The following is a 20,789-nucleotide window of genomic DNA, read 5'->3' on the forward strand; positions in this document are numbered from 1 at the left end:
TTAACCTGTGTGATCCAACTGGGAGAAGAAACCCTCCAAACAGCTTTTAATCATTATATCTTTAGCTGTTGTTCTTGGATCTTAATATTTTCGGTGTGTTTCAGCTTCAGAAAGGACGCAGATACAGAAACACAAATCAGAACTCATTCAGAAACATTTGGTTTCTGCAGCTTTTAGTAAATGCTGCTCATGTTTCCTCAAGCTGCTGGATGTTCTCCAAATGCTGCATGAGTTTCTATATCTGCATCGCTCTGAAGCTGCAGAGTTCACATTTAGATTAATCCTGACTGACGGGGGGGCTCTTCTAGACATCCAGGTGGGGAAAGGAGTTGCTCTGATCTCACGACGTGAAAAGACGTCTTGTTTCGGGCAGAAAAATATGTAAAACTCCTTCCATGGGGGGGGGGGGGGGGGGGGGGGCTTAACAACACAAATAATGTCTCCTACTGAAAGGAAGCAGAAAGCAGGTCGAGCCCAAAGAACTCTGGGAAATATTTATTCATCACCACCGTCCTTCCTCTCAAAATAAAATAGAGAAGATCTCACAGACGTCCCGGTCGTCCTCCAGGACATTCCCTCAGCGGGTTCACAGTCAACTCGCCTTAAGAGAGAGGGATGGTGCTTTAAAAAGGAGGGGGGGTTTTATAGTATGTGTAGTCCGGTCAGGAGAACCATCTGTCGCCGAGCGCCTGCAGGGCCCGACTCTCATCATCGGACAGGTTCACTGCAAACACACAATGTGGAATAGAGCAGGGATGTTATTTTCAAAGGTAAAAAAGAGTCTCTCTTCCACATGTGTGTGTTCTGTAGGTTGAGTGCATGTAAAGGGTCTGCAGAGGCTGAAATCCCTGTTTCCCCCCACCCTCCATTGGACTCCTTCGTTTACTTCCAGAACATCGCGCTTCTATTGGCTAGCGCTCCAACACAGCGTAAGTGACAGGCTAAGGGGGCGGGACATCTCTAAGCGGGTTGACCAATCACAACAGAGCCGGCCTAGCTAACCAATCAGAGCAGACTGGGCTCTGGTTTCAGACAGAGGGCTTTCTGAACAGACAGTGATGATGTCACTCACAATAGTTAAAGGGGTCATCAAAGGAGTCGGATCCATCGTTGGTTCTGAACGAATGGTCCGAGTCTATTGAAGCATCTTCATCATCATCGTCGTCGTCGTCATCATCACTGTCGTCACTGTTGCTGCCCAGAAGATCTGCAATCTGAGGAGAGGAGACAGAAGCTCACTGACAACGCTTTCTAAACTAGGAGGGGGAGTTCATCTCAACATCCAATCAATTAAGTCAAACGACACACTCTAAATCTGTAGGAGGATGACCCGTGTTCCAGGTAGCATGTAGATCACATGTAAGCGTGTGTCGTAATGCATTCAGCGTTATATATAAACTCGGGCTCCTCACCTCCTGGTCCGTGGGGATGTGTCCTCTGTCGTCGTTCTCCGGATTGTCGTCGCCGGCGAGTTCCTCGATGAGCGGGTCCGTGTCGATGTCATCGTCATCGTCATCGTCGTCATCCGAGTCCGAGGAGTCGTCCCCGTCCTGATCCTCATCGTCCTGCCGGGTCACATGACACGCATTACAGATACACTTCTATCCAAGAAAGGCCTTCATTTCAGAAAACATGGGGAAACTCAAAAGCATTTTTATGAATGAAGACAACCAATTATGAGCTTAACGAGTTATTATCAAGGAGTGAGATGACCTGTTTTTGATCTCATATTTAGGTATCTAAGTTTGGCTTTACCTGAATCAGACTCTATTCTTGTTTTATTGAAATGTTGTCACGATACCAACATCTTTGTTTCGATACCGAGTCAAGAATTGCGATTTGGATACTGTTCTTAAAAAAGGGGAAACGTCCTAAATGTCTTTATTTCAAACCTGGAGAAAAACAAACAAACTGCTGATAGAAGATGAACTGCATTATTCAACAGTTCACAGTAACTGGATCATAACACCATGAACGGAGTACTCTCTTTTCCCCTCTCCCTCTCTCCCCCCTCCCTCTCTCCCCTCTCCCCATCTCCCTCTCCCCTCTTTCCTCTCTCCTCTCTCCCTCTCTCCCTCTCCTGACAGCCAGTTGTATCTTTCTCCTGCAGCTCAATGATCCAGTACTGAGTGTCCCGACAGTGAAGAACAAACATACCGATAACTCGTTCAGCTAGTTCCAGAGTTAGGTCAGATAGGTTAGTGTGTCAGGTATTTCACTTGGAGTGTGTGTGGGCGGAGCTGCGTGTTCTCCGTCAGCAGAGATGAAACCAAGATATTTCCAAGTTTCATTTCTTGCGTCTTTTAGTCAACAGCCAAGTCGCTTCGACAACAGCACTCCCACTCGCAGCCATGCTCTCGTTTTGCCACATGATATGACAGCTGGAGCGTGCATGAGAGAGGGGGGGGCACTGCAGGCAGGCTGCAGGGAGTGGAAGCAGAGCGCTGAACACACACAGGAAGTACAGCTCCTATTAAAACAGTGCTTCTTAAATACCGGTACTGATGAAACGGGGAATCGTTGCTTTTAACGGCAGGGTGTCGCGATACCGTTGTAGTACCGGTGCACCGTGCAGCACTCATTTATTGTGATTGTATTTCTTTTTTAAAAGGTAATTGTATTCTTATTTTATTGTAACTTCATCTTGTTTTACTGTTATTTAAATATAGATGTATGCGTGGGTATTAGGTGTCCCTTTTAATCACAACGCTGTGTGTTACTCATACAAATACAGTTTGATTTGATTTTATATAAAAGCTGCAAAACTTCAGCCGGATGAAAAACCAACACTCAGATTGCGTCTCACCTGGTCGTCGTCGTCGTCTCCCTCCTCGGCCAGTTTGTGTCTCCCCACCTCGTAAAGACGGCACACCGTGTCCAGACCCACCGTGTCCAGGTTCTGAAAGCACACACAGTGATGGTGTTTCTGACTGAGGACAGGGAGAGGTGTACGTTTGTCATCAGCTGGAGGAACAGCTGCAGTGTAGCCCAAACCTTGGGGTTCACTAAGCTGGCCACTAGACTATTTAGTAACCCAGATCGCCACAAAAGTAAAAACATAAATGATCGCGCCGGTAAATCTCCAGCAAGAAACCAAAGATGGAAAGTCATTCTGAACACCGTACCTCGATGACGGCCAGGTAGCAGTCCTTGGTGTCGGTGCACAGGTCAAAGATGTTCCTCTTCACATCCACTGTGGCTGAAGAACAAACAAACCCTGAGTATCAATCCTAAATCTGCTGGAGCTTTTTATTTTACACTGCATTATTAATAACACATCTCATGAAGACCAGGCCAGTTCATCCAGCTGCAGGGTGCAGGGGGTCATCGACCAATGAGATTTCAGTGTGCAGTAAACAGGAAGTGCAGCCTACCAATGGGCTTGTAGTCCGTGGCATCGAAGGTCCTGAAGGAGGAACCGAAGGGACTCTTCATCTGCTGATCCATGGCGTCGTCCTCATCGTCGGCCTGTAGCATCGCTGTGTGTGTGTGTGTGTGTGTGTGTGGGGGGGGGGGGGTAAAGCGTAACATGTCACACACTGATCAACAATTTCTGTTTGTGCTTCAAATATATTAATCAAGTATCTTTAATTACTAATGAAAAGAAATAAAAAACACATTTGCTGCTTCATTTTCACACACACACACACACACACACACACACACCTCCATACATGATGGTGGCGTTGCTGTTGAACACCAGTCCTGCACTGGTCCAGAGCGGGGACGGTGTTGAGCAGGTGGAACGTCCTCAGGTCCCACTGACGCCGCGGTCAAGGTCAAAACGGCACACCTGCACCTCACTGACACCGAGCCTACCTTCGGCCCATCCTCTGACAGGCGCAGATTTGGATTCAATCAGCTGTTCTCTTACAAGACTTGATGCTCAGATCATCTTTACTTCCAAAAGCTCTGTCAGTGCTCCACAGATGGAGCGTATAGTGACAGAAATCTAAAATAACACTGAATGGTTTAAAAATGTGGCTTTGGATATTTTTTAACTAGCGCCAAAAAGCACGTACGTTACACTTTGAAACGCACCTGTATGCATATCTTAATGGAGCCCATCTGGTTTCCGGCAGGATTTATGCTAAGCTAATTTAGCTCATTCATAAATAGACAGGAGACGCCGTTTGTTTCCCTTGAATCTTCAAAAAGTATATATTCTGTATATTTCAAAGTGCTTAAATACTCCTTAACATATGTATTGATATATGTACTTTTGACTTGTAAAGATCCTTGTATTTAATTGAGAACTGAACTAAGCTGCTGACTCATTTCCAGGTTAAGGACTCATCCCTGCACCCCTCATGACTCTCAGCAGGCAGTAAGGATACGATCTCGGTGTTGATGATGACCTCCAGGCCGTTGGGGTGGAAGTCTCCGCTGATGTTCATGTTGAACTTGTCGAACTTGTGTATGGCTCTGGAGGCGCGGACGTCCCACAGCACGCCGTCGTTCAGCACCAGGTCGTCGCTGGGGTTGAACGTGGCGCAGTTCCTCTTGTAGTTGTTGGCCAGCGCCGGGTCGTTCAGCGTCAGGGTCTTCACGCCCGTCTGGATGTCGTAGATCTGCAGGGATATCAACACGGTTCATGTCTTTTCTACATCCACTCTGGGATGTCACCATGAGCCAATAACCAACCAAGGTAAGCCCCGCCCACCTCAGCACCTGGATCTCCTCCTACAGCACCATTGTGTTTATTTAAACCAATCACCTCTCAGAGGGGGCGTGGCCAGCAGCAGCTCATTAGCATTTAAAGCTACAGCACACAATCAGGGCTGAAACAGAGGGGGTTATGGGATGATGTGTTTGGTGTTTCAGCCGAATCAGAGACAGGCTCAGTATGTTTCTGAGACCTGGTGATTTGATTTTCTCATTAATAAATATATCTTTGATGACACATTTTAAAAAGGCGACAGTGTTTGTGTTTGATATAGATGTTGTATAATGTAATGAAGAATAAAAGGGACCAGAATACAGAAGTTAAATAAGAAGAATCTGTCTTAAAATATAAGAAAATAGAATAAAAGAAACGTTGAAATAATGAAGGATAGCTTACAGACGGTTATGAATATTGAGAATGTGTGGAGGGCTCACGTGACACTTCTAGACATGATCAAAGCGTCAATTAAGATGTCAGTACAGCCCTTATATCTTTGCTCCTAAAGAAAGACAAATACCCCACAGACTGTGCTAGTTACAGACCCCTGAGTTTGTTAAATGCGGCCCTCAACATCTACGCAAAGCTAATTGCGCGGCGTATTGAAAAGTTTATGCCATTTTTAGTTCATTGTGATCAGACAGGATTTATCAGGTCCAGACTTGCCTCTGACAATGTTAGGCGACTTCTTCACATAATTGATTCTGCAAAAGATGCAAAAGTCCCACAAGCCGTGCTGTCGCCTGATGCCATGAAGGCCTTTGATAGGCTGGAGTGGTCCTTTTTGTGGTCTGTACTGGAAACTATGGGGTTTGGGAAAGGGTTTGTCCGTATGATTCAGGTCTTGTACTCTAACCCCACTGCACAAGTTCTAACTGGGCAGTTGTTTTCCGTTCCGTTCCCTGTCACTAGGTCATCACGACAGGGCTGCCCTTTGAGCCCATCACTCTTTGCCCTTTCGCTCGAACCCCTGGCTCAAATGATACGACAGTCTACCTCCATAAACCCCATTTCGATTGTTCATACGGAACATGAAGTAGCTCTTTTTGCAGACGATGTCTTAAGTCTTTATGGAAAATCCTATTCAGTCAATACCAAATTTATTATCAATGTGTGAGGAGTTTGGCTCTCACTCTGGATTTAAGATCAACTGGTCCAAATCTGCTCTTTTGCCTCTGAAGGACTCAGCGAAAGCACTGCCTTTCCCCGCTGATGTCCCTGTTGTCCAGCACTTTCAATATCTTGGAATTAAGATTTTCCCTTCTTTGCATCGCATTACAGCTCAGGACGTTTTGGAAATGCACAAAACCCTGAAGAATGATCTGGATAGGTGGGCTATCCTACCTGCCTCTCTCCAGGCCCGGACCTGTTAACCTTAACTATCATCACCCCTTGTGACTCCTTCTTTCCCCTGAAGTTTGTGTGAGTGAGTGAGTGAGTGAGTGAGTGAGTGAGTGAGTGAGTGAGTGAGTGAGTGAGTGAGTGAGTGAGTGTGTGTATGTGTGTCTATATCATTTCCATTGTGTTTTGGATGCATCCCCTTGCATACAGGCAGGCGTGCATGGGGCTGCTTTTTCATGTTCCCTTTTCTTTCTTTATGTTACTGTGCTGTGTTAGTTTAGTTTTGGTTAGATTGGTCTGGGTGGGTTGGGTGGGTTGGGTGGGGGGTCATTATTTTTCTTTGCGTCACGTAGTTGTGCTATTTCATTGAAATTTGGTTGCATATTTTTGTGACAAATGGCCGACCTTACACTTTCCATGCCCACTCAATATTGTTTGTATTTTGATGTGTGGAGCAGACGACATGAGACCTACGTGAGCCACTTGGTCCTTGGTGCCGATGACTCTGTCCTGAGAGTGTTTACTGAACTCCACGTAGTGATCGTCCACAAACGAGTTACTGAGAATACACACACACACACACACACAGTGAGAAACAGGGAGATCTGAGAGGTGTGTGTGAGTGTGAGAGAGAGAGTCTTACTTGAGGCTGAAGACACTGTCTATACTCCAGAGAGCGGACAACGGCACGCTCCAGGAAGCAGAGGTGAGCAGCAGTTTACCATCCTGACACACACACACACACACACACACACACACACACACACACACACACACACACACACACACACACACACACACACACACACACACACACACACACACACACACACACACACACACACACACACACACACACACACACACACACACACACACACACACACACACACACACACACACACACACACACACACACACACACACACACACACACACACAGTTACTCATTAAAGCAGATGATACGTTGAAGGTCAGACTAAATCAGCAGGTTAATTATTCTCATTAATTAATCTGCTGATTGTAATCCAGATTACATTTTGGGCTGTAAAGTGTCAGAAAATAGAGCAGACATTAGATTTCCAGTGTGTTTCCCTGGTCTTTAAGGCTCCATCACAGTGAAGGGATGTCATTTTCCATTTCTCTCACTAATCAGGACATTCTCTGGCATTTTTGGGACGAATAATTACTTTTCCAATTAATCAATTATCAAAATAGTAGATTTTCTATCCATTGTTGATCTTCATAATGTGCATTATTTAGAGATATGTGTCCTTTCTATTGTGAATTTGTATACGCCTGCTGCTGCTGCTGCTGCTGCTGCTACTGCTGCTGCTGCTGCTGCTACTGCTGCTGCTGCTACTGCTGCTGCTGCTGCTACTGCTGCTGCTACTGCTGCTACTGCTGCTACTGCTGCTACTGCTGCTGCTGCTGCTGCTGCTGCTGCTGCTACTGCTGCTGCTGCTACTGCTGCTGCTGCTACTGCTGCTGCTACTGCTGCTACTGCTGCTACTGCTGCTACTGCTGCTGCTGCTGCTGCTGCTACTGCTGCTACTGCTGCTGCTACTGCTGCTGCTGCTACTGCTGCTGCTACTGCTGCTACTGCTGCTACTGCTGCTGCTGCTGCTGCTGCTGCTGCTGCTGCTACTGCTGCTACTGCTACTGCTGCTGCTGCTGCTACTGCTGCTGCTACTGCTGCTACTGCTGCTACTGCTACTGCTACTGCTACTGCTACTGCTACTGCTGCTGATCTTTATTTGTATTATATCGTTTTTTTATTGTATATTTTGAATGAGTTTAACTCGAGGAAAATATCTCTCCATCTAATGAGGAAACCTCATCGTACGCACCCTGGAGGGCTCGAGGTGTGTGATGGCGGAGGTGTGGCAGGTGTAGTTGGCCTCTTCCTCCCCGGAGAACACGTTGTAGAACTTGAGGTGACCCGAGCAGGTTCCCAGCATAAGGAAGCGCTCGCGGGCCGAGAAGGCGCAGCAGGTGAAGCCGCTCTCGTCTCCGTCGCCCTCGTGGAACACCGACATCGGGCGAAACCTGGACACACACACCGAGGAAAAACAGCACCGGGTAGAGCGTGACTTCCTCCTTCTTCATATTGGACCGTCTTTTTAAAACAAAGCTGCCCAGTTTGTTTTGTTTTTGGATCTATATCTTTCTCTCTCATAGCATTGTGAAAAACACTTCACTCCCAAAGCAACAATATGTTTTATAAAGACAGAAATCTGAACTCCCAAAAAAACTCTAAAGTTAAAACGTGAATGAATACTGTTTTTAAAAAATGGCGGAGAAATTGTCCCAGACTAGCGTGTAAAAGTAGTACCTTCCACACTTGTAAACGCGCATGTATTAATGGAGCTAGTCCACCTGGTTTCCTGCAGGATCTACGCTCATTCATAAATAGCAAAAGAAAGGAGACGCCTTCCGTTGTATTCTCCAAAATGATATTATTATTCGGTATAGTTTAAAGTCTGATATGCTCCTCTTGATACATGTGTTTCTTACTGAGAATATCAATCTTCTTCTGTGTTTTAGCATGCACCAAATCCTAAACTAAGCTGCTGACTCAGTTCCAGGTTTAGGACTCATTCCTGCACCCCCCCGCCCCGCCGATAGAGCCCCTGGTCTTGGACCGGTTTAAACAAAGCTCTCAGTTTGTTTGGTTCGTAAATGTATTTTAGTCGTCTCATTTCTCTTTTGTTTCTCCCTCAGCATTGTGAAGCACTCCTTCTAATTATTAAATATATTCATCTTTTTTATTCTATAAACACAGAAACTATTGCCTGTCCTGGGGAGAGACGCCCTCTTCTAGTCGAGGGGTTTCTTTGGAAGTCTTCCCTTGTATGCCACGTGGGTCTAAGGACCCCTGTAAATCCCCAGTGGGATAGTGCATTGATCTGTGGATCAGGGGAGCACTGGTTCCAGTCCCACCGCAGTCAGCATGTCCCTGAGACCCTTCACCCCCAGCTGCTCCTGTGGGGGTTGCCCTCAGTCTTGAAAGTATGAAGGTCGCTTTCAATAAACGCGTCTAATAAGTGTGATGTAATAGATCAACCGTTTCTTATAAAGCTCATAAAAGTGATCTCAGTATCCTGAATTTCAAAGTTCTGTCTTTAAATTCCTGGTTTTATCCAAAAGAGAAACTGAGAAAAGAATTTTCTGACATTTCTCCTGAATAATTACCATAGAAATTGTTGTTTGGACAATTAATGAACTCTCCTCTTGCCTTTTCCAATTCCTAAAACATCAATCTTACAAGGCTAGAAATAAACAAACTAAATAAAGCTAACCCGGACTCAGACCGGCGTACACCTTCTATCTCCTGCTGAGACTACAGTCGTATCTACGGGGCCTCTTCCATCAGGAGGAACGTGCTGCAGCATCAGAAAGGATGCATACATAAAAGCTCTTCATCACATGCAGCATTTAGAGAGCGCTCAGCAGCTTGAGGAAACATGAGCAGCGTTTACTGAAAGCTGCAGGAAGCTGCGACCCCCCAGAGAGAGTGTACTACCTGCTGAAGATCAGATGCCGGTCCAGACAACCCCGGTCCACGCCCCCGTACTTGGGGTAGAGCACCCGGCTGCCGAGGCGGGCGGTGAAGTTGGGCGAGGCCTGGCGCCGCTGCTTGGGCTCGGGGCAGCGGTGCGGGTTGAACAGGGAGAAGGGGGGGCAGGTGGTGACGGGGTTGGGGCAGCGGGCATGCTGCTCCCTCAGGTACTCCGTGATGATGCTGTCCAGGGACGGGGGGGAGGGCAGGTGGCGCTCCAGCTGCTTCTTCATGGCCGGAGTCTGAGGGGGGGGGGGGGAGAGGCTGCTCTGAGCGATGAGGAATAAAAAGAGTTGTGCAATAATAATAAAAAAGTTCCGCACTGACCTGGATGAACGCCCCGTGGTCCGACTTCTGCCTCAGCGCCCGGAGCTTCCGCCCCGAGGAGCAGGTGGGCGTCGGGCGCTCCCGAGAGAACAGGATCCGACCCTGTGAGGCGGGGGCCGGGGAGGGGTGAGGGTTGGAGCGAGAGGGAGTGGCGGAGGACGAGGCCACAGCCAATGAGGACGCGGGAGAAGCACGAGCGGCTGAGCGGTGAGTCCTGTGGATCACGGGGGAGGCGACGGGGGGAGGGGTGACGCAGGAGGAGTGGGGGGGCAGGTTGGCCTCCCTGACGAGCGTGCCGGCCGTTTCGTGCAGCCCTTTGGCCACCAGGTGGTTCCTGATGAGCACCAGGAGCTCCCTCTCGGAGAAGGTGATGCGTGATTGGGCGACAACGTTGGCCCTCTGCAGGCGAGCTAATGAGACGTCGCTGCCCATGAGGAGGGGCTTCCCTGACACCCGCTCTGTCAGCTCCGCCGCGTACCGGCAGAAACGCACGTGCTCGCTGCGCTTGTCCTGCAGCACCGGCTCCTTCATCAGCTGGGGGGGAGGGAGAAAAATACATTGTGGTGCAGACGTTTACAATACTACAATACTGACGCTTTATTCCACAGGACCACCGCTAAGCTAAAGGCGGCTAACATTGGGCTGTGTGTGTGTTTGTGTGTGTGTATGTGTATGTGTGTGTGTGTGTGTGTGTACCTGCTGGATGTGGCTGCTGGTGAACAGCGGCAGTTTGCTGATGATCTGTCTGATGGCGGCGCTGCGGGACAGTCCCACCAGAGCTTTACAGGCCAGAGCGCGAATCAGATCTGCGTCTGTGATTGGCATCTTCACCGACAGCACCGAGAGAAGCACCTGTGGGGGGGGGGGGTCATCATATTTTTAAGCTCTATCCCCGGACACTGCAGAACTCTCCCTCATTATCTAAAGTAACGCAGACTGAAGATCGTTACCTTGATGCCGTTGTTGTTCTGCACCAGCTGCCACATGTGGGCCAGCACGTGTGGGGTGGGGGGGGGATGCTGGGAGAGGAGGGAGAGCCGGATGGGGGCGGCGGCAAAACCCCCCCCAGGGTTCAAGCTCTGGTCCGGAGCGCACACACAGTTTATGATCACCTGGGGGCGAGAGTTGGGATGAGTAGAGATCGGTGGAAAATTATAAAACAGAGATTTCCAGAAGGCTGCACTGAGCTAACGAGCTAACGTGCTAACATTTAGCATGTGCGATTTTTTACCACTTTCACCATCTTGTGGTAAAACGCATTCATTCATTACCGGTTTACACAAAACACTCTTATTGCTCAGTCATGAAGTCATTAGGAAAGTTAGAGCACTATTTTGGATTCCTGCTAACCCTAAGAGTCGAAGAGACGAAGGAAAGAGACAAACATTGAGGGTTGAGATATGGTTAGATAGATTTAGAGTTTTGAAGATACGATACTCTTCCTTTGAGTAATGAGTGAAATAAAATGTGTATATAGGTTCATGAAACTCTTACATTATCAGGGACATCCCCTGAATACAATTCCAGCTTTCAAAATGTGTAGTTGTGCATGTTAGCTATCAGGTGAGGTTGTCCTAAACAAAAGATACCAAACATTGACGTGCTGAACATTTCTTTAGCACCAAAACTCTGAAGGCTTATCGAGCATTATTGAGACAAATGTCCATTTATTTTAAAAATCTCAACCATTAACTACAGTCATTTGTCGCGACCAGACCCACAGTCACTGATCAAAGCGCTCTCTCACCTGCAGAGCAGACTTCTGGATCTCTGCATCGTTCACGAACACCTCGCCCTCAGCCACGCCCAGGATGATGCTCATACCTGCAGCAGAACATCACCATTAAATACCTTATAAATTAGATTAAATACATTAAATTACCTTATAAATTACATTAAATTACATTAAATACCTTATAAATTACATTAAATTCTTATAAATTACATTAAATACCTTATAAAAACTCACTGAATAACTCATAAAATGCATTAGATTCCTTTAAATATTTCATTAACCTTATGAATATATTAGAAATCTTATTAAAAAACACCTTCAATATCTTATAAAATGCATTATTTACCTTATAAGCACATCATCATCATCATCATCATCATCATCATAACAACATCCTGATCCACAGGGAGACACTCTGAGGGATGTACTGACCCACAGTGGAGACCGGAGACCGGGTTTCGTCCAGGACCTCCACAGTGTTGGCCAGCACCAACTGGACTTTAGGAACCACCACCAGGATGGCCAGGATGTCCAGAGCGTAGCGCACCGTGTCGCTCCTACACACACACACACACACACACACACACACACACACACACACACAGTTTGAGGTGCATTGTCGCCATCTAGTGGCCAAAGTGTGTAACGCTGGACGGGAGACGGTGTAACTGAAGTCTAAATCTTTTATATCGGGTGATTTATAATGATTATTGAGTTGAAAATTAATACATATTATTTTTAAAATGTATTAACAAATGTCTGTTTTGTATTTTGTATATATATATTTCTTCCAATACATTTTAAAATAATCTATTCCTGTTCCATGTCCTTTATAATAAGTTACAGTGTATTTTAATTTATTCTGTACATTTTATATTGTGTTTTCTACACTGTGGACACCCTACTGATGTTTACATATATTAGGGAGACCAAAGAGAACTTTCTCCTCTTTGGTCTCACCCACACCTCTCTGCACCACCTCTGGACCTCCCTCCCCTCGTGCAGCGTACTCGCGCCTCCCTACCTGCCGTAGTACGTCCTCCAGTCGCAGGCCGTGGAGATGAGTTGCAGCATCAGAGGCACGCATGACATTTTGTAGAAAACCTCGATGGGTTCCCAGTGCAGCTGAGGGGGGCCGCACTCGATGAGGAACTCCATCATCTCGATCACCTGCTCCCTGGTGTACGTGTACGCCTGCAGACACAAAGAATACACATACAGTACAGAGCGGAGCAGGAGGAGCACCAAACACATTATTATATTCATTCTTAATTTACCTTATAAAAGGGCTGCTTGGGGACGGTGGATCCTCCGTCTGAGGTGTGCAGAGACTGCTTGACCTGCTCAGCCTTCACTGCCAGGTGAGCCTCAAAATATCTGCAGCAATTATCAATCATCAATCAATCAGTGTTATCGTACAGACATTTAAGAGCTTCAGAGAGCTTTTCAAGAAGCTCAAAGACTCTCTCCTGAGCGCCTCACCTGCGCAGGGCCATGCAGGTGTGTTTGGCCGTCTGTCTGTTGGAGAACACCTGGTCGTCGCTCATCAGGGACACCTCGCTCTCCGTGTTCAGGATCTGCAGAGTGCTCACCTGCGGACACAGAGGGATCGCAAATCCTCCATCATACACACACTTTCTCCCATTGAAGCCCTGATGGTCCGGTTCTGGTTCTGGTTGGTGTTCATGGTGAAACACTAAGCCCAGATAAATGAAACAAAAGGCGGCGGCTTATTGAAGCGGTGTTACCAAGAGCCCTTCAAATCCGATATTCACTTCTGTACTCAAACCTGGAACCCTGGGGGAGTGGGTTTTGGAGGTTATTGAGGATGCTGAATCCATTACTGACCTTTCAGGATCAAAACAGGCAGCTTTAACCAGGAAGAGGACATAGTTTTTCTCCAAGTGGGTCGACTTTAAGGTTTGAGGGGACTGAAAAATGCCATTTCTGATCATTCATTCCAGCTCTTGAGCCGTGCTAGGTGGCAGCCTGTTGGGTTTTGTTTAGATTTTGTGTATATTTTTATTCCGATATGTACATATTTTATTTCTATTGTGATGTACAATGCCTCTGTCTTTTTGTTGCAATGCAAAAATGTCAATACAGTACTTCTATCTATCATAAACATGTCAGAAATACATTCAGCGTCCTCAATAACCTCCAAAACCACTCCAGAATTGTCCATATATCAGCAAAGAATTTTTTAACTACTGCCTGCATATGCTAATTGTGCTAATTATGCTAAATGCCCAATATACGCAGGTTAGCATCCGGCAGTTTCTATGAGCTGGAGACCCCCTACTATACATCTCTACATCTCTGGCTTCCCAACAGGACTCTCTGAGCTGCAGAGGGACTTTAAGGTAGCGTTGGATGGAGGGCCGGACTCTCACCAGGTTGACGAGGCGCCGCAGGCCGTCGTGGCGATCGAACAGCTGCAGCACGGCTCTGCATGAGAAGGAGATGGAGAAGAACATGGTGGCGTGGCAGACCCCCGACGCGTGAGACGACTCCAGCAGCCACAGAGCGTACGACACCGTGTCCGACAGCACGCCGTCCGCCAGCGTGCACACCTACACACACACACACACACACAGAGTCAGATTACACCCACAAATAACCCAGTTCTGGATTGGCTACGAGCTAAAGGCTAACGAATGCTAACCCTATTCTCGGATAACTTAAGATCCAATTCAGGATATGTTTCACTAATTATCCACAGAGGTCTCCTGCTTCTCAAATGTCTGCAGCTTCAGTTCGTTAAGCGTACCCTCTCCATGGCGTCCTGGTTGTACGCCAGGTAGTAGAGGCAGAGAGATACTCCGGTTGCTGCCATCGAGGGCCTCGGGATCTGCAGGAGTTTCTGCACTCCTCCGTGAGTGATGAACTCCGCTGCAAACTTCTTATGGAGCAGCAGCGAGGCCAGGTACTGAGCAGAGGAGAGGAGGACTGTCACAGCACTGAAGGGGTTAAAGGACAGGGAGGGGTTAATGAGGAGGTCAGACTCACCAGCAGGGCGTCGAAGATCAGCTGCACGTTGCTGGTCTTCCTGAGGTCGATGTAGTTCATCAGTAAGGAGCGGGTGTCCATCTGCATGAAGACAGCCAGCAGCTGCAGAGGAGAGGGACTCTTTAAAGTAGAGACGCTACATACTGATATACACCTGAACATCAGCAGGAGAGGACTCTTTAAAGTAGAGACGCTACATACTGATATACACCTGAACATCAGCAGGAGAGGACTCTTTAAAGTAGAGACACTACATACTGATATACACCTGAACATCAGCAGGAGAGGACTCTTTAAAGTAGAGACACTACATACTGATATACACCTGAACATCAGCAGGAGAGGACTCTTTAAAGTAGAGACTCTACATACTGATATACACCTGAACATCAGCAGGAGAGGACTCTTTAAAGTAGAGACACTACATACTGATATACACCTGAACATCAGCAGGAGAGGACTCTTTAAAGTAGAGACTCTACATACTGATATACACCTGAACATCAGCAGGAGAGGACTCTTTAAAGTAGAGACACTACATACTGATATACACCTGAACATCAGCAGGAGAGGACTCTTTAAAGTAGAGACACTACATACTGATATACACCTGAACATCAGCAGGAGAGGACTCTTTAAAGTAGAGACACTACATACTGATATACACCTGAACATCAGCAGGAGAGGACTCTTTAAAGTAGAGACTCTACATACTGATATACACCTGAACATCAGCAGGAGAGGACTCTTTAAAGTAGAGACTCTACATACTGATATACACCTGAACATCAGCAGGAGAGGACTCTTTAAAGTAGAGACACTACATACTGATATACACCTGAACATCAGCAGGAGAGGACTCTTTAAAGTAGAGACGCTACATACTGATATACACCTGAACATCAGCAGGAGAGGACTCTTTAAAGTAGAGACTCTACATACTGATATACACCTGAACATCAGCAGGAGAGGACTCTTTAAAGTAGGGACACTACATACTGATATACACCTGAACATCAGCAGGAGAGGACTCTTTAAAGTAGAGACACTACATACTGATATACACCTGAACATCAGCAGGAGAGGACTCTTTAAAGTAGCAGCATGCGTCCTCTGAAGGACTCACTTGGTTCAGGATGGGTTTCCCTGCTCTCACCTCCTGGTAGTCTCCCAGCGGGGTCAGGTACTGCAGGATGAGCCTCTGCTCCGTGGCGGAGCTCAGCGGGGAGAGCTGGTAGTCGGAGCCGATCACCATTGAGCTCATCTCGGACCAGGAGGCGCTGCCGGACTCGTTCTTCTCCTCCTCCTCTTCCTCTTCCGCCATGCTAGAGTTCAGTTTCTGCTTGACCTTCCTCCCGTTCTCCTGCAGCGCTCGTCTCTTCCCCAATCCTCCTCCTCCTCCTCCTCCTCCTCCTCCAGGATCAGGCCTCGCCTTGTAAACAAAGTCCGGCAGCAGTCTCGTCTTGCCTCCGTTCTTCTGGGCCGAGCAGAGCCGGGACACGGGTTTAGACTCGGCGCTGCTCTGTCCGTCCTCCTCCTCCTCCAGCTTCTTCTCTCCCTCCTCTTCCTCGGCTGTTTTGTGGAGCTGGTCTGTGGAGGCGCGCGAGGTTTCGGGGGCCTGAGAGTCCTGAGGGAGGGTCTTGGCGTGGCTTCTAGCGTCTTCAGTCTGCAGCTCATGCAGGCGCTGAATCATGAGCGGGACCTGGAGGAACTCTTGTTATGAATCGTCTGTCAGAGTGAGATCTTTCATTCGGGACGTTTTATGTTGTGTATTATAGAAACTGTTTTTATTCTGTGAGCAGGATGTCTACATTTAGATCATTCAATGTGTGTGTGTGTGTGTGTGTGTCTGTGTGTGTGTGTGTGTGTCTGTGTGAGAGAGACTGAGTGAGAGTATGTGTGTGTGTGTGTGTGTGTGTGTGTGTGTGTGTGTGTGAGTGAGTGTATATATGTGTGTGTGTGTGTGTGAGTGAGTGAGTGTTCATTGATTGTGTGAGTGAGTGAGTGAGTGAGTGAGTGAGTGAGTGAGTGAGTGAGTGAGTGAGTGAGTGAGTGAGTGAGTGAGTGAGTGTGTGTGTGTGTGTGAGTGTGTGTGTGTGTGTGTTACCAGCAGAGCGTTCTCCTCCCTGTAGCTGGCTGCTACCTCCTGGTTGCTCATGGCTCTGGCCAGCAGCCCGGTGGAGTAAACACAGAGCGGCCGCTCGGCCTCCCGGGCCCAGGAGAACAGCCTCTCCACCAGACCCTCCTGCAGGACAGCAGAACTTTAACTCGTGCACCGACGGATCACCTTTACTCCAGATCTGATGAGCGCTCTTTGACACCGAGCTGTAAACGCTACCTTCTCCTGGAAGATGACGGCGGTCTCCAGGCCCGGCATGATGTTCTGCAGCAGGCGGCAGGCGCCCGTGTTCAGCTCCAGCTCTCGGCTCGTCATGATGTAGTTATCCAGCAGCTGCGAGACCAAGCACGGCACTTAACATGCTTACTGTTCGCTCTAGCCCAATACTAACGCTGCCTTTTAAAAATGTTAACCGGTTTTTCTGAAATATTCCACCTATTTTTTGAATATTTTTAGGAGCACTTACTAAATAATATTTGGAAATGTTTCACTTATTTCCAGAATTCTTTGGGACCTGTTTTGGGTAATGTTCCAGACTTTTATTTACTGGGTATTTCTCTTTCTTTATTGGCAGTTAACTGCTCTTTAAGGTTGAGTGTACATTTACATCAGAAGAGGACTTGGGGTGCGACCAAAACTTGCCACTATCTGACACCATCTCCATATTCTGGACTCAGGAAACCCTTTCTGACCAACAGAGAGATTGTTTTCTGGCATCACTTTAACATTTCACTGGGAAAATCAGCGTTTTGGTTTGAGAGCGACGCCCCCAGTAAGATGAGGATGCATGTCAATGGTCTGCAGACGCTCCCTGTGATCCCTTCGGAGGTAAGAAGTTCTTAAGACTTGGTTCTGAGGTGTGAGTGCATAGAGAAGTATCAGCAGTCCTCACCGCGTTCGTGAAGTCATCGTTCATGTAGAGCATCTTCAGGAGCTGTCCCAGCATGCACTCTGGGTCTGCCCGTCCTGCACACACACACCGACACACACACACACACACACAGACACACACACACACAGACACACACACACACACACATCACAAAGCGTTTAAGTATATTCATGACGATCAGCTGCAAAGTCTGGTGCGTCTAAAGCCTGTTTGCATTGTGATGAGGAATAAAGACAGCATGTTACGAGAGGCGTGATAACCTGGATGCCGGTCGTCAAACGGGTCGGGGTCTGCTTTGTGATATTCTGCCGTCTCCCGTTCGATCAGCTCGGAGATCCTGCAGAGATAGAGGAGATGCGTCCAGAAAAACAAAGTCTGGCCGGAGTCTATCTACAGTAATACAGTCAATCACCCCCCCCTGCTCACCGGGTGAGGATGGACACCAGGGTCTCGGTGGTCCCCCGCTGAGCCTCCTCCCACTCGTCCAGCAGAGCGGTCAGATCTGCTTTAGCGTCCACCGCCACCGCAGCGGACAGCGCCGAGGACGTGACCGCAGGGGGGGGATCCTCTCCTGGGGAGGACATCGCTGCCTGGAGGAGGAGAGGAAGAGGAGGACCCAATCAATGCATATCAATGGTCTGCAGAGGCTAAAATCCCTCCAGAGGGAAGGAGTTCTCTTATTTTGACATGAAAATAACTCTAAGCAGCTTTCAGTGCTCCCCCCCCCCCCCCCCCCGTGAGACCCTCACTCTGTAAAGTCACCCTCACTCCTGTTTGATTTCCCTCCCTCTCCTCAGCAGACCTCTCTATCATTGCAGCGGGGGGAGGGGGGGGGGGCTGTGATTCTACACCCACAACAGGTGTCCTCTGCCGGGGGGGACAGCTGCTCAGAAACAGCCGACCAGAGGCGGGAGAAATACTCAGACTCAGGAACAAGTACAAGAGTGTAGTACAAGTAAATGTTACTCAAGTAAAAGCAGTGGCATCAAAATATACTTAAAGTACCAAAAGTAAAAGTAGAAGTACTCAGGTCTTGTACTTGAGTAAAGTAGAAGTACTCAGGTCTTGTACTTGAGTAAAGTAGAAGTACTCAGGTCTTGTACTTGAGTAAAGTAGAAGTACTCAGGTCTTGTACTTGAGTAAAGTAGAAGTACTCAGATCTTGTACTTGAGTAAAGTAGAAGTACTCAGGTCTTGTACTTGAGTAAAGTAGAAGTACTCAGGTCTTGTACTTGAGTAAAGTAGAAGTACTCAGGTCTTGTACTTGAGTAAAGTAGAAGTACTCAGATCTTGTACTTGAGTAAAGTAGAAGTACTCAGGTCTTGTACTTGAGTAAAGTAGAAGTACTCAGATCTTGTACTTGAGTAAAGTAGAAGTACTCAGGTCTTGTACTTGAGTAAAGTAGAAGTACTCAGGTCTTGTACTTGAGTAAAGTAGAAGTACTCAGGTCTTGTACTTGAGTAAAGTAGAAGTACTCAGGTCTTGTACTTGAGTAAAGTAGAAGTACTCAGGTCTTGTACTTGAGTAAAGTAGAAGTACTCAGGTCTTGTACTTGAGTAAAGTAGAAGTACTCAGATCTTGTACTTGAGTAAAGTAGAAGTACTCAGATCTTGTACTTGAGTAAAGTAGAAGTACTCAGATCTTGTACTTGAGTAAAGTAGAAGTACTCAGATCTTGTACTTGAGTAAAGTAGAAGTACTCAGATCTTGTACTTGAGTAAAGTAGAAGTACTCAGATCTTGTACTTGAGTAAAGTAGAAGTACTCAGATCTTGTACTTGAGTAAAGTAGAAGTACTCAGATCTTGTACTTGAGTAAAGTAGAAGTACTCAGGTCTTGTACTTGAGTAAAGTAGAAGTACTCAGGTCTTGTACTTGAGTAAAGTAGAAGTACTCAGGTCTTGTACTTGAGTAAAGTAGAAGTACCAGAGTGTAGGAATACTCTGTCACAGTAAAAGTATTCTAAATGTTCCTCCAGTGAAAGTAGAAAGTACTCTCCTCTAAATGTACTTAAAGTAGCGACAGTAAAAGTACTCATTGTCTGATTGGTCCATTTCAGAATAATATCTCTGATCTGTTTTAGAATGATTCAAACGGAAAGATGGAGCTAACAGAGTGCTCAGGTGTTCCTCTGGTTCTGATATCTAGCTGATTGGAGTCAGTCTTTGACTCCACGATGCGGAACAATCCTGTCAATAGAGTCTCTGACAAGCTGTCTCTCGTTGCCCTGGAAACGCTTTGATCTTTGAACACACCTGTCGGTCGTTCACTAAATCCAGCGGTGATCTACAGATGTGCAGAAAGGATCCACAAATGAAATATAAACATTTAGCTAAACGCGAGGTAAAATATCACGCGCACCCAAGCTCCAGTCACACAGTCAACATGTCTCGGAATGTTCTAGTTGTTCTCAGAGCTGGTAAAGGTGCAGCTGGCTTTACTGGCTTTGTATACTGCAGGGTAGCTGCTGGATTTACTCCAGGTGAACTACAGTCTGAGTTGTAGAGGTGTACAGCAGCGTACAGGAGTAGTAAGTGTGCTCCAGTACTTGAGTCCTCAGAAGTTGTCACCTTGTTGCTAACGCGGTGACACGGTGCCAGGTCTCAGACTCCCCTCCGGTTCCACAGCTCCCCCCCCACTCACAAGCACATCACCTACCCTCTAACCCTTGCTCTGTGTGGGGTTCATGTGTCCACACGTATGACAGCATGTCTCAGCCTCATGTCAGCAGCTAGCAGCATGTGAGCCTCACCTGCCGGAGACCCCGCTCCCGGTTCTCCCGCTCGCTCCTCCCGTAGAGAGACCCGGTGCTCGGAGTGTTTGTCGCAGAGTCTTAAAGGAAACCCCGCTGACATCTGGCGTTGAGCAAAAAATAAGAAAAAGTACTGTCACGTTTATTTTCAAAACTTCTCCCGGCGGCTGCGTGTCGCGTAACAGAACCGAGTCGCAAGTGATGACGTAAGCTGGAGAGGCTGCTCATGGGAGTTGTAGTTCAGAAATGGGACTGAGCCATTTCCACATCGCGTCGTTTAGTTTGTGCATAAATAATAACCTCTGCATGGGACTCAGATGAACATTCATCTCCAGCAATGACTCAGAATAACTATTTAAATTTAAACATTTTCCTCATATTTGTTTTTATTTA

General features: G+C 47.2%; 1 protein-coding gene across 1 annotated transcript in view; it reads right to left on the reverse strand.

The window, feature by feature from the left end:
- The window catches only part of LOC134883429 (DDB1- and CUL4-associated factor 1-like), a 21,595-nt gene extending 1,018 nt beyond the window's left edge, over nucleotides 1–20,577 (reverse strand). Inside the window, 31 exon segments of the mRNA XM_063911792.1 lie at nucleotides 1–724; nucleotides 1,073–1,214; nucleotides 1,413–1,565; nucleotides 2,807–2,899; nucleotides 3,126–3,199; nucleotides 3,375–3,479; nucleotides 3,667–3,703; nucleotides 3,705–3,761; nucleotides 4,338–4,571; nucleotides 6,479–6,563; nucleotides 6,648–6,730; nucleotides 7,855–8,053; nucleotides 9,531–9,808; nucleotides 9,894–10,427; nucleotides 10,590–10,745; nucleotides 10,844–11,005; nucleotides 11,641–11,717; nucleotides 12,061–12,185; nucleotides 12,653–12,822; nucleotides 12,906–13,005; nucleotides 13,111–13,220; nucleotides 14,022–14,201; nucleotides 14,399–14,557; nucleotides 14,638–14,739; nucleotides 15,794–16,339; nucleotides 16,745–16,882; nucleotides 16,976–17,089; nucleotides 17,649–17,722; nucleotides 17,909–17,985; nucleotides 18,075–18,238; nucleotides 20,397–20,577. The exon segment at nucleotides 1–724 is cut by the window's left edge and continues 1,018 nt beyond it. Coding sequence (XP_063767862.1) covers nucleotides 663–724; nucleotides 1,073–1,214; nucleotides 1,413–1,565; nucleotides 2,807–2,899; nucleotides 3,126–3,199; nucleotides 3,375–3,479; nucleotides 3,667–3,703; nucleotides 3,705–3,761; nucleotides 4,338–4,571; nucleotides 6,479–6,563; nucleotides 6,648–6,730; nucleotides 7,855–8,053; nucleotides 9,531–9,808; nucleotides 9,894–10,427; nucleotides 10,590–10,745; nucleotides 10,844–11,005; nucleotides 11,641–11,717; nucleotides 12,061–12,185; nucleotides 12,653–12,822; nucleotides 12,906–13,005; nucleotides 13,111–13,220; nucleotides 14,022–14,201; nucleotides 14,399–14,557; nucleotides 14,638–14,739; nucleotides 15,794–16,339; nucleotides 16,745–16,882; nucleotides 16,976–17,089; nucleotides 17,649–17,722; nucleotides 17,909–17,985; nucleotides 18,075–18,232 — 4,584 coding nt within the window. The 5' untranslated portion in view covers nucleotides 18,233–18,238; nucleotides 20,397–20,577 and the 3' untranslated portion in view covers nucleotides 1–662.
- Nucleotides 20,578–20,789: the final 212 nt, after the last annotated feature.

This window comes from Eleginops maclovinus, chromosome 20 (genome assembly GCF_036324505.1).
Source record: "Eleginops maclovinus isolate JMC-PN-2008 ecotype Puerto Natales chromosome 20, JC_Emac_rtc_rv5, whole genome shotgun sequence".
Classification (NCBI taxonomy): Eukaryota; Metazoa; Chordata; class Actinopteri; order Perciformes; family Eleginopidae; genus Eleginops; species Eleginops maclovinus.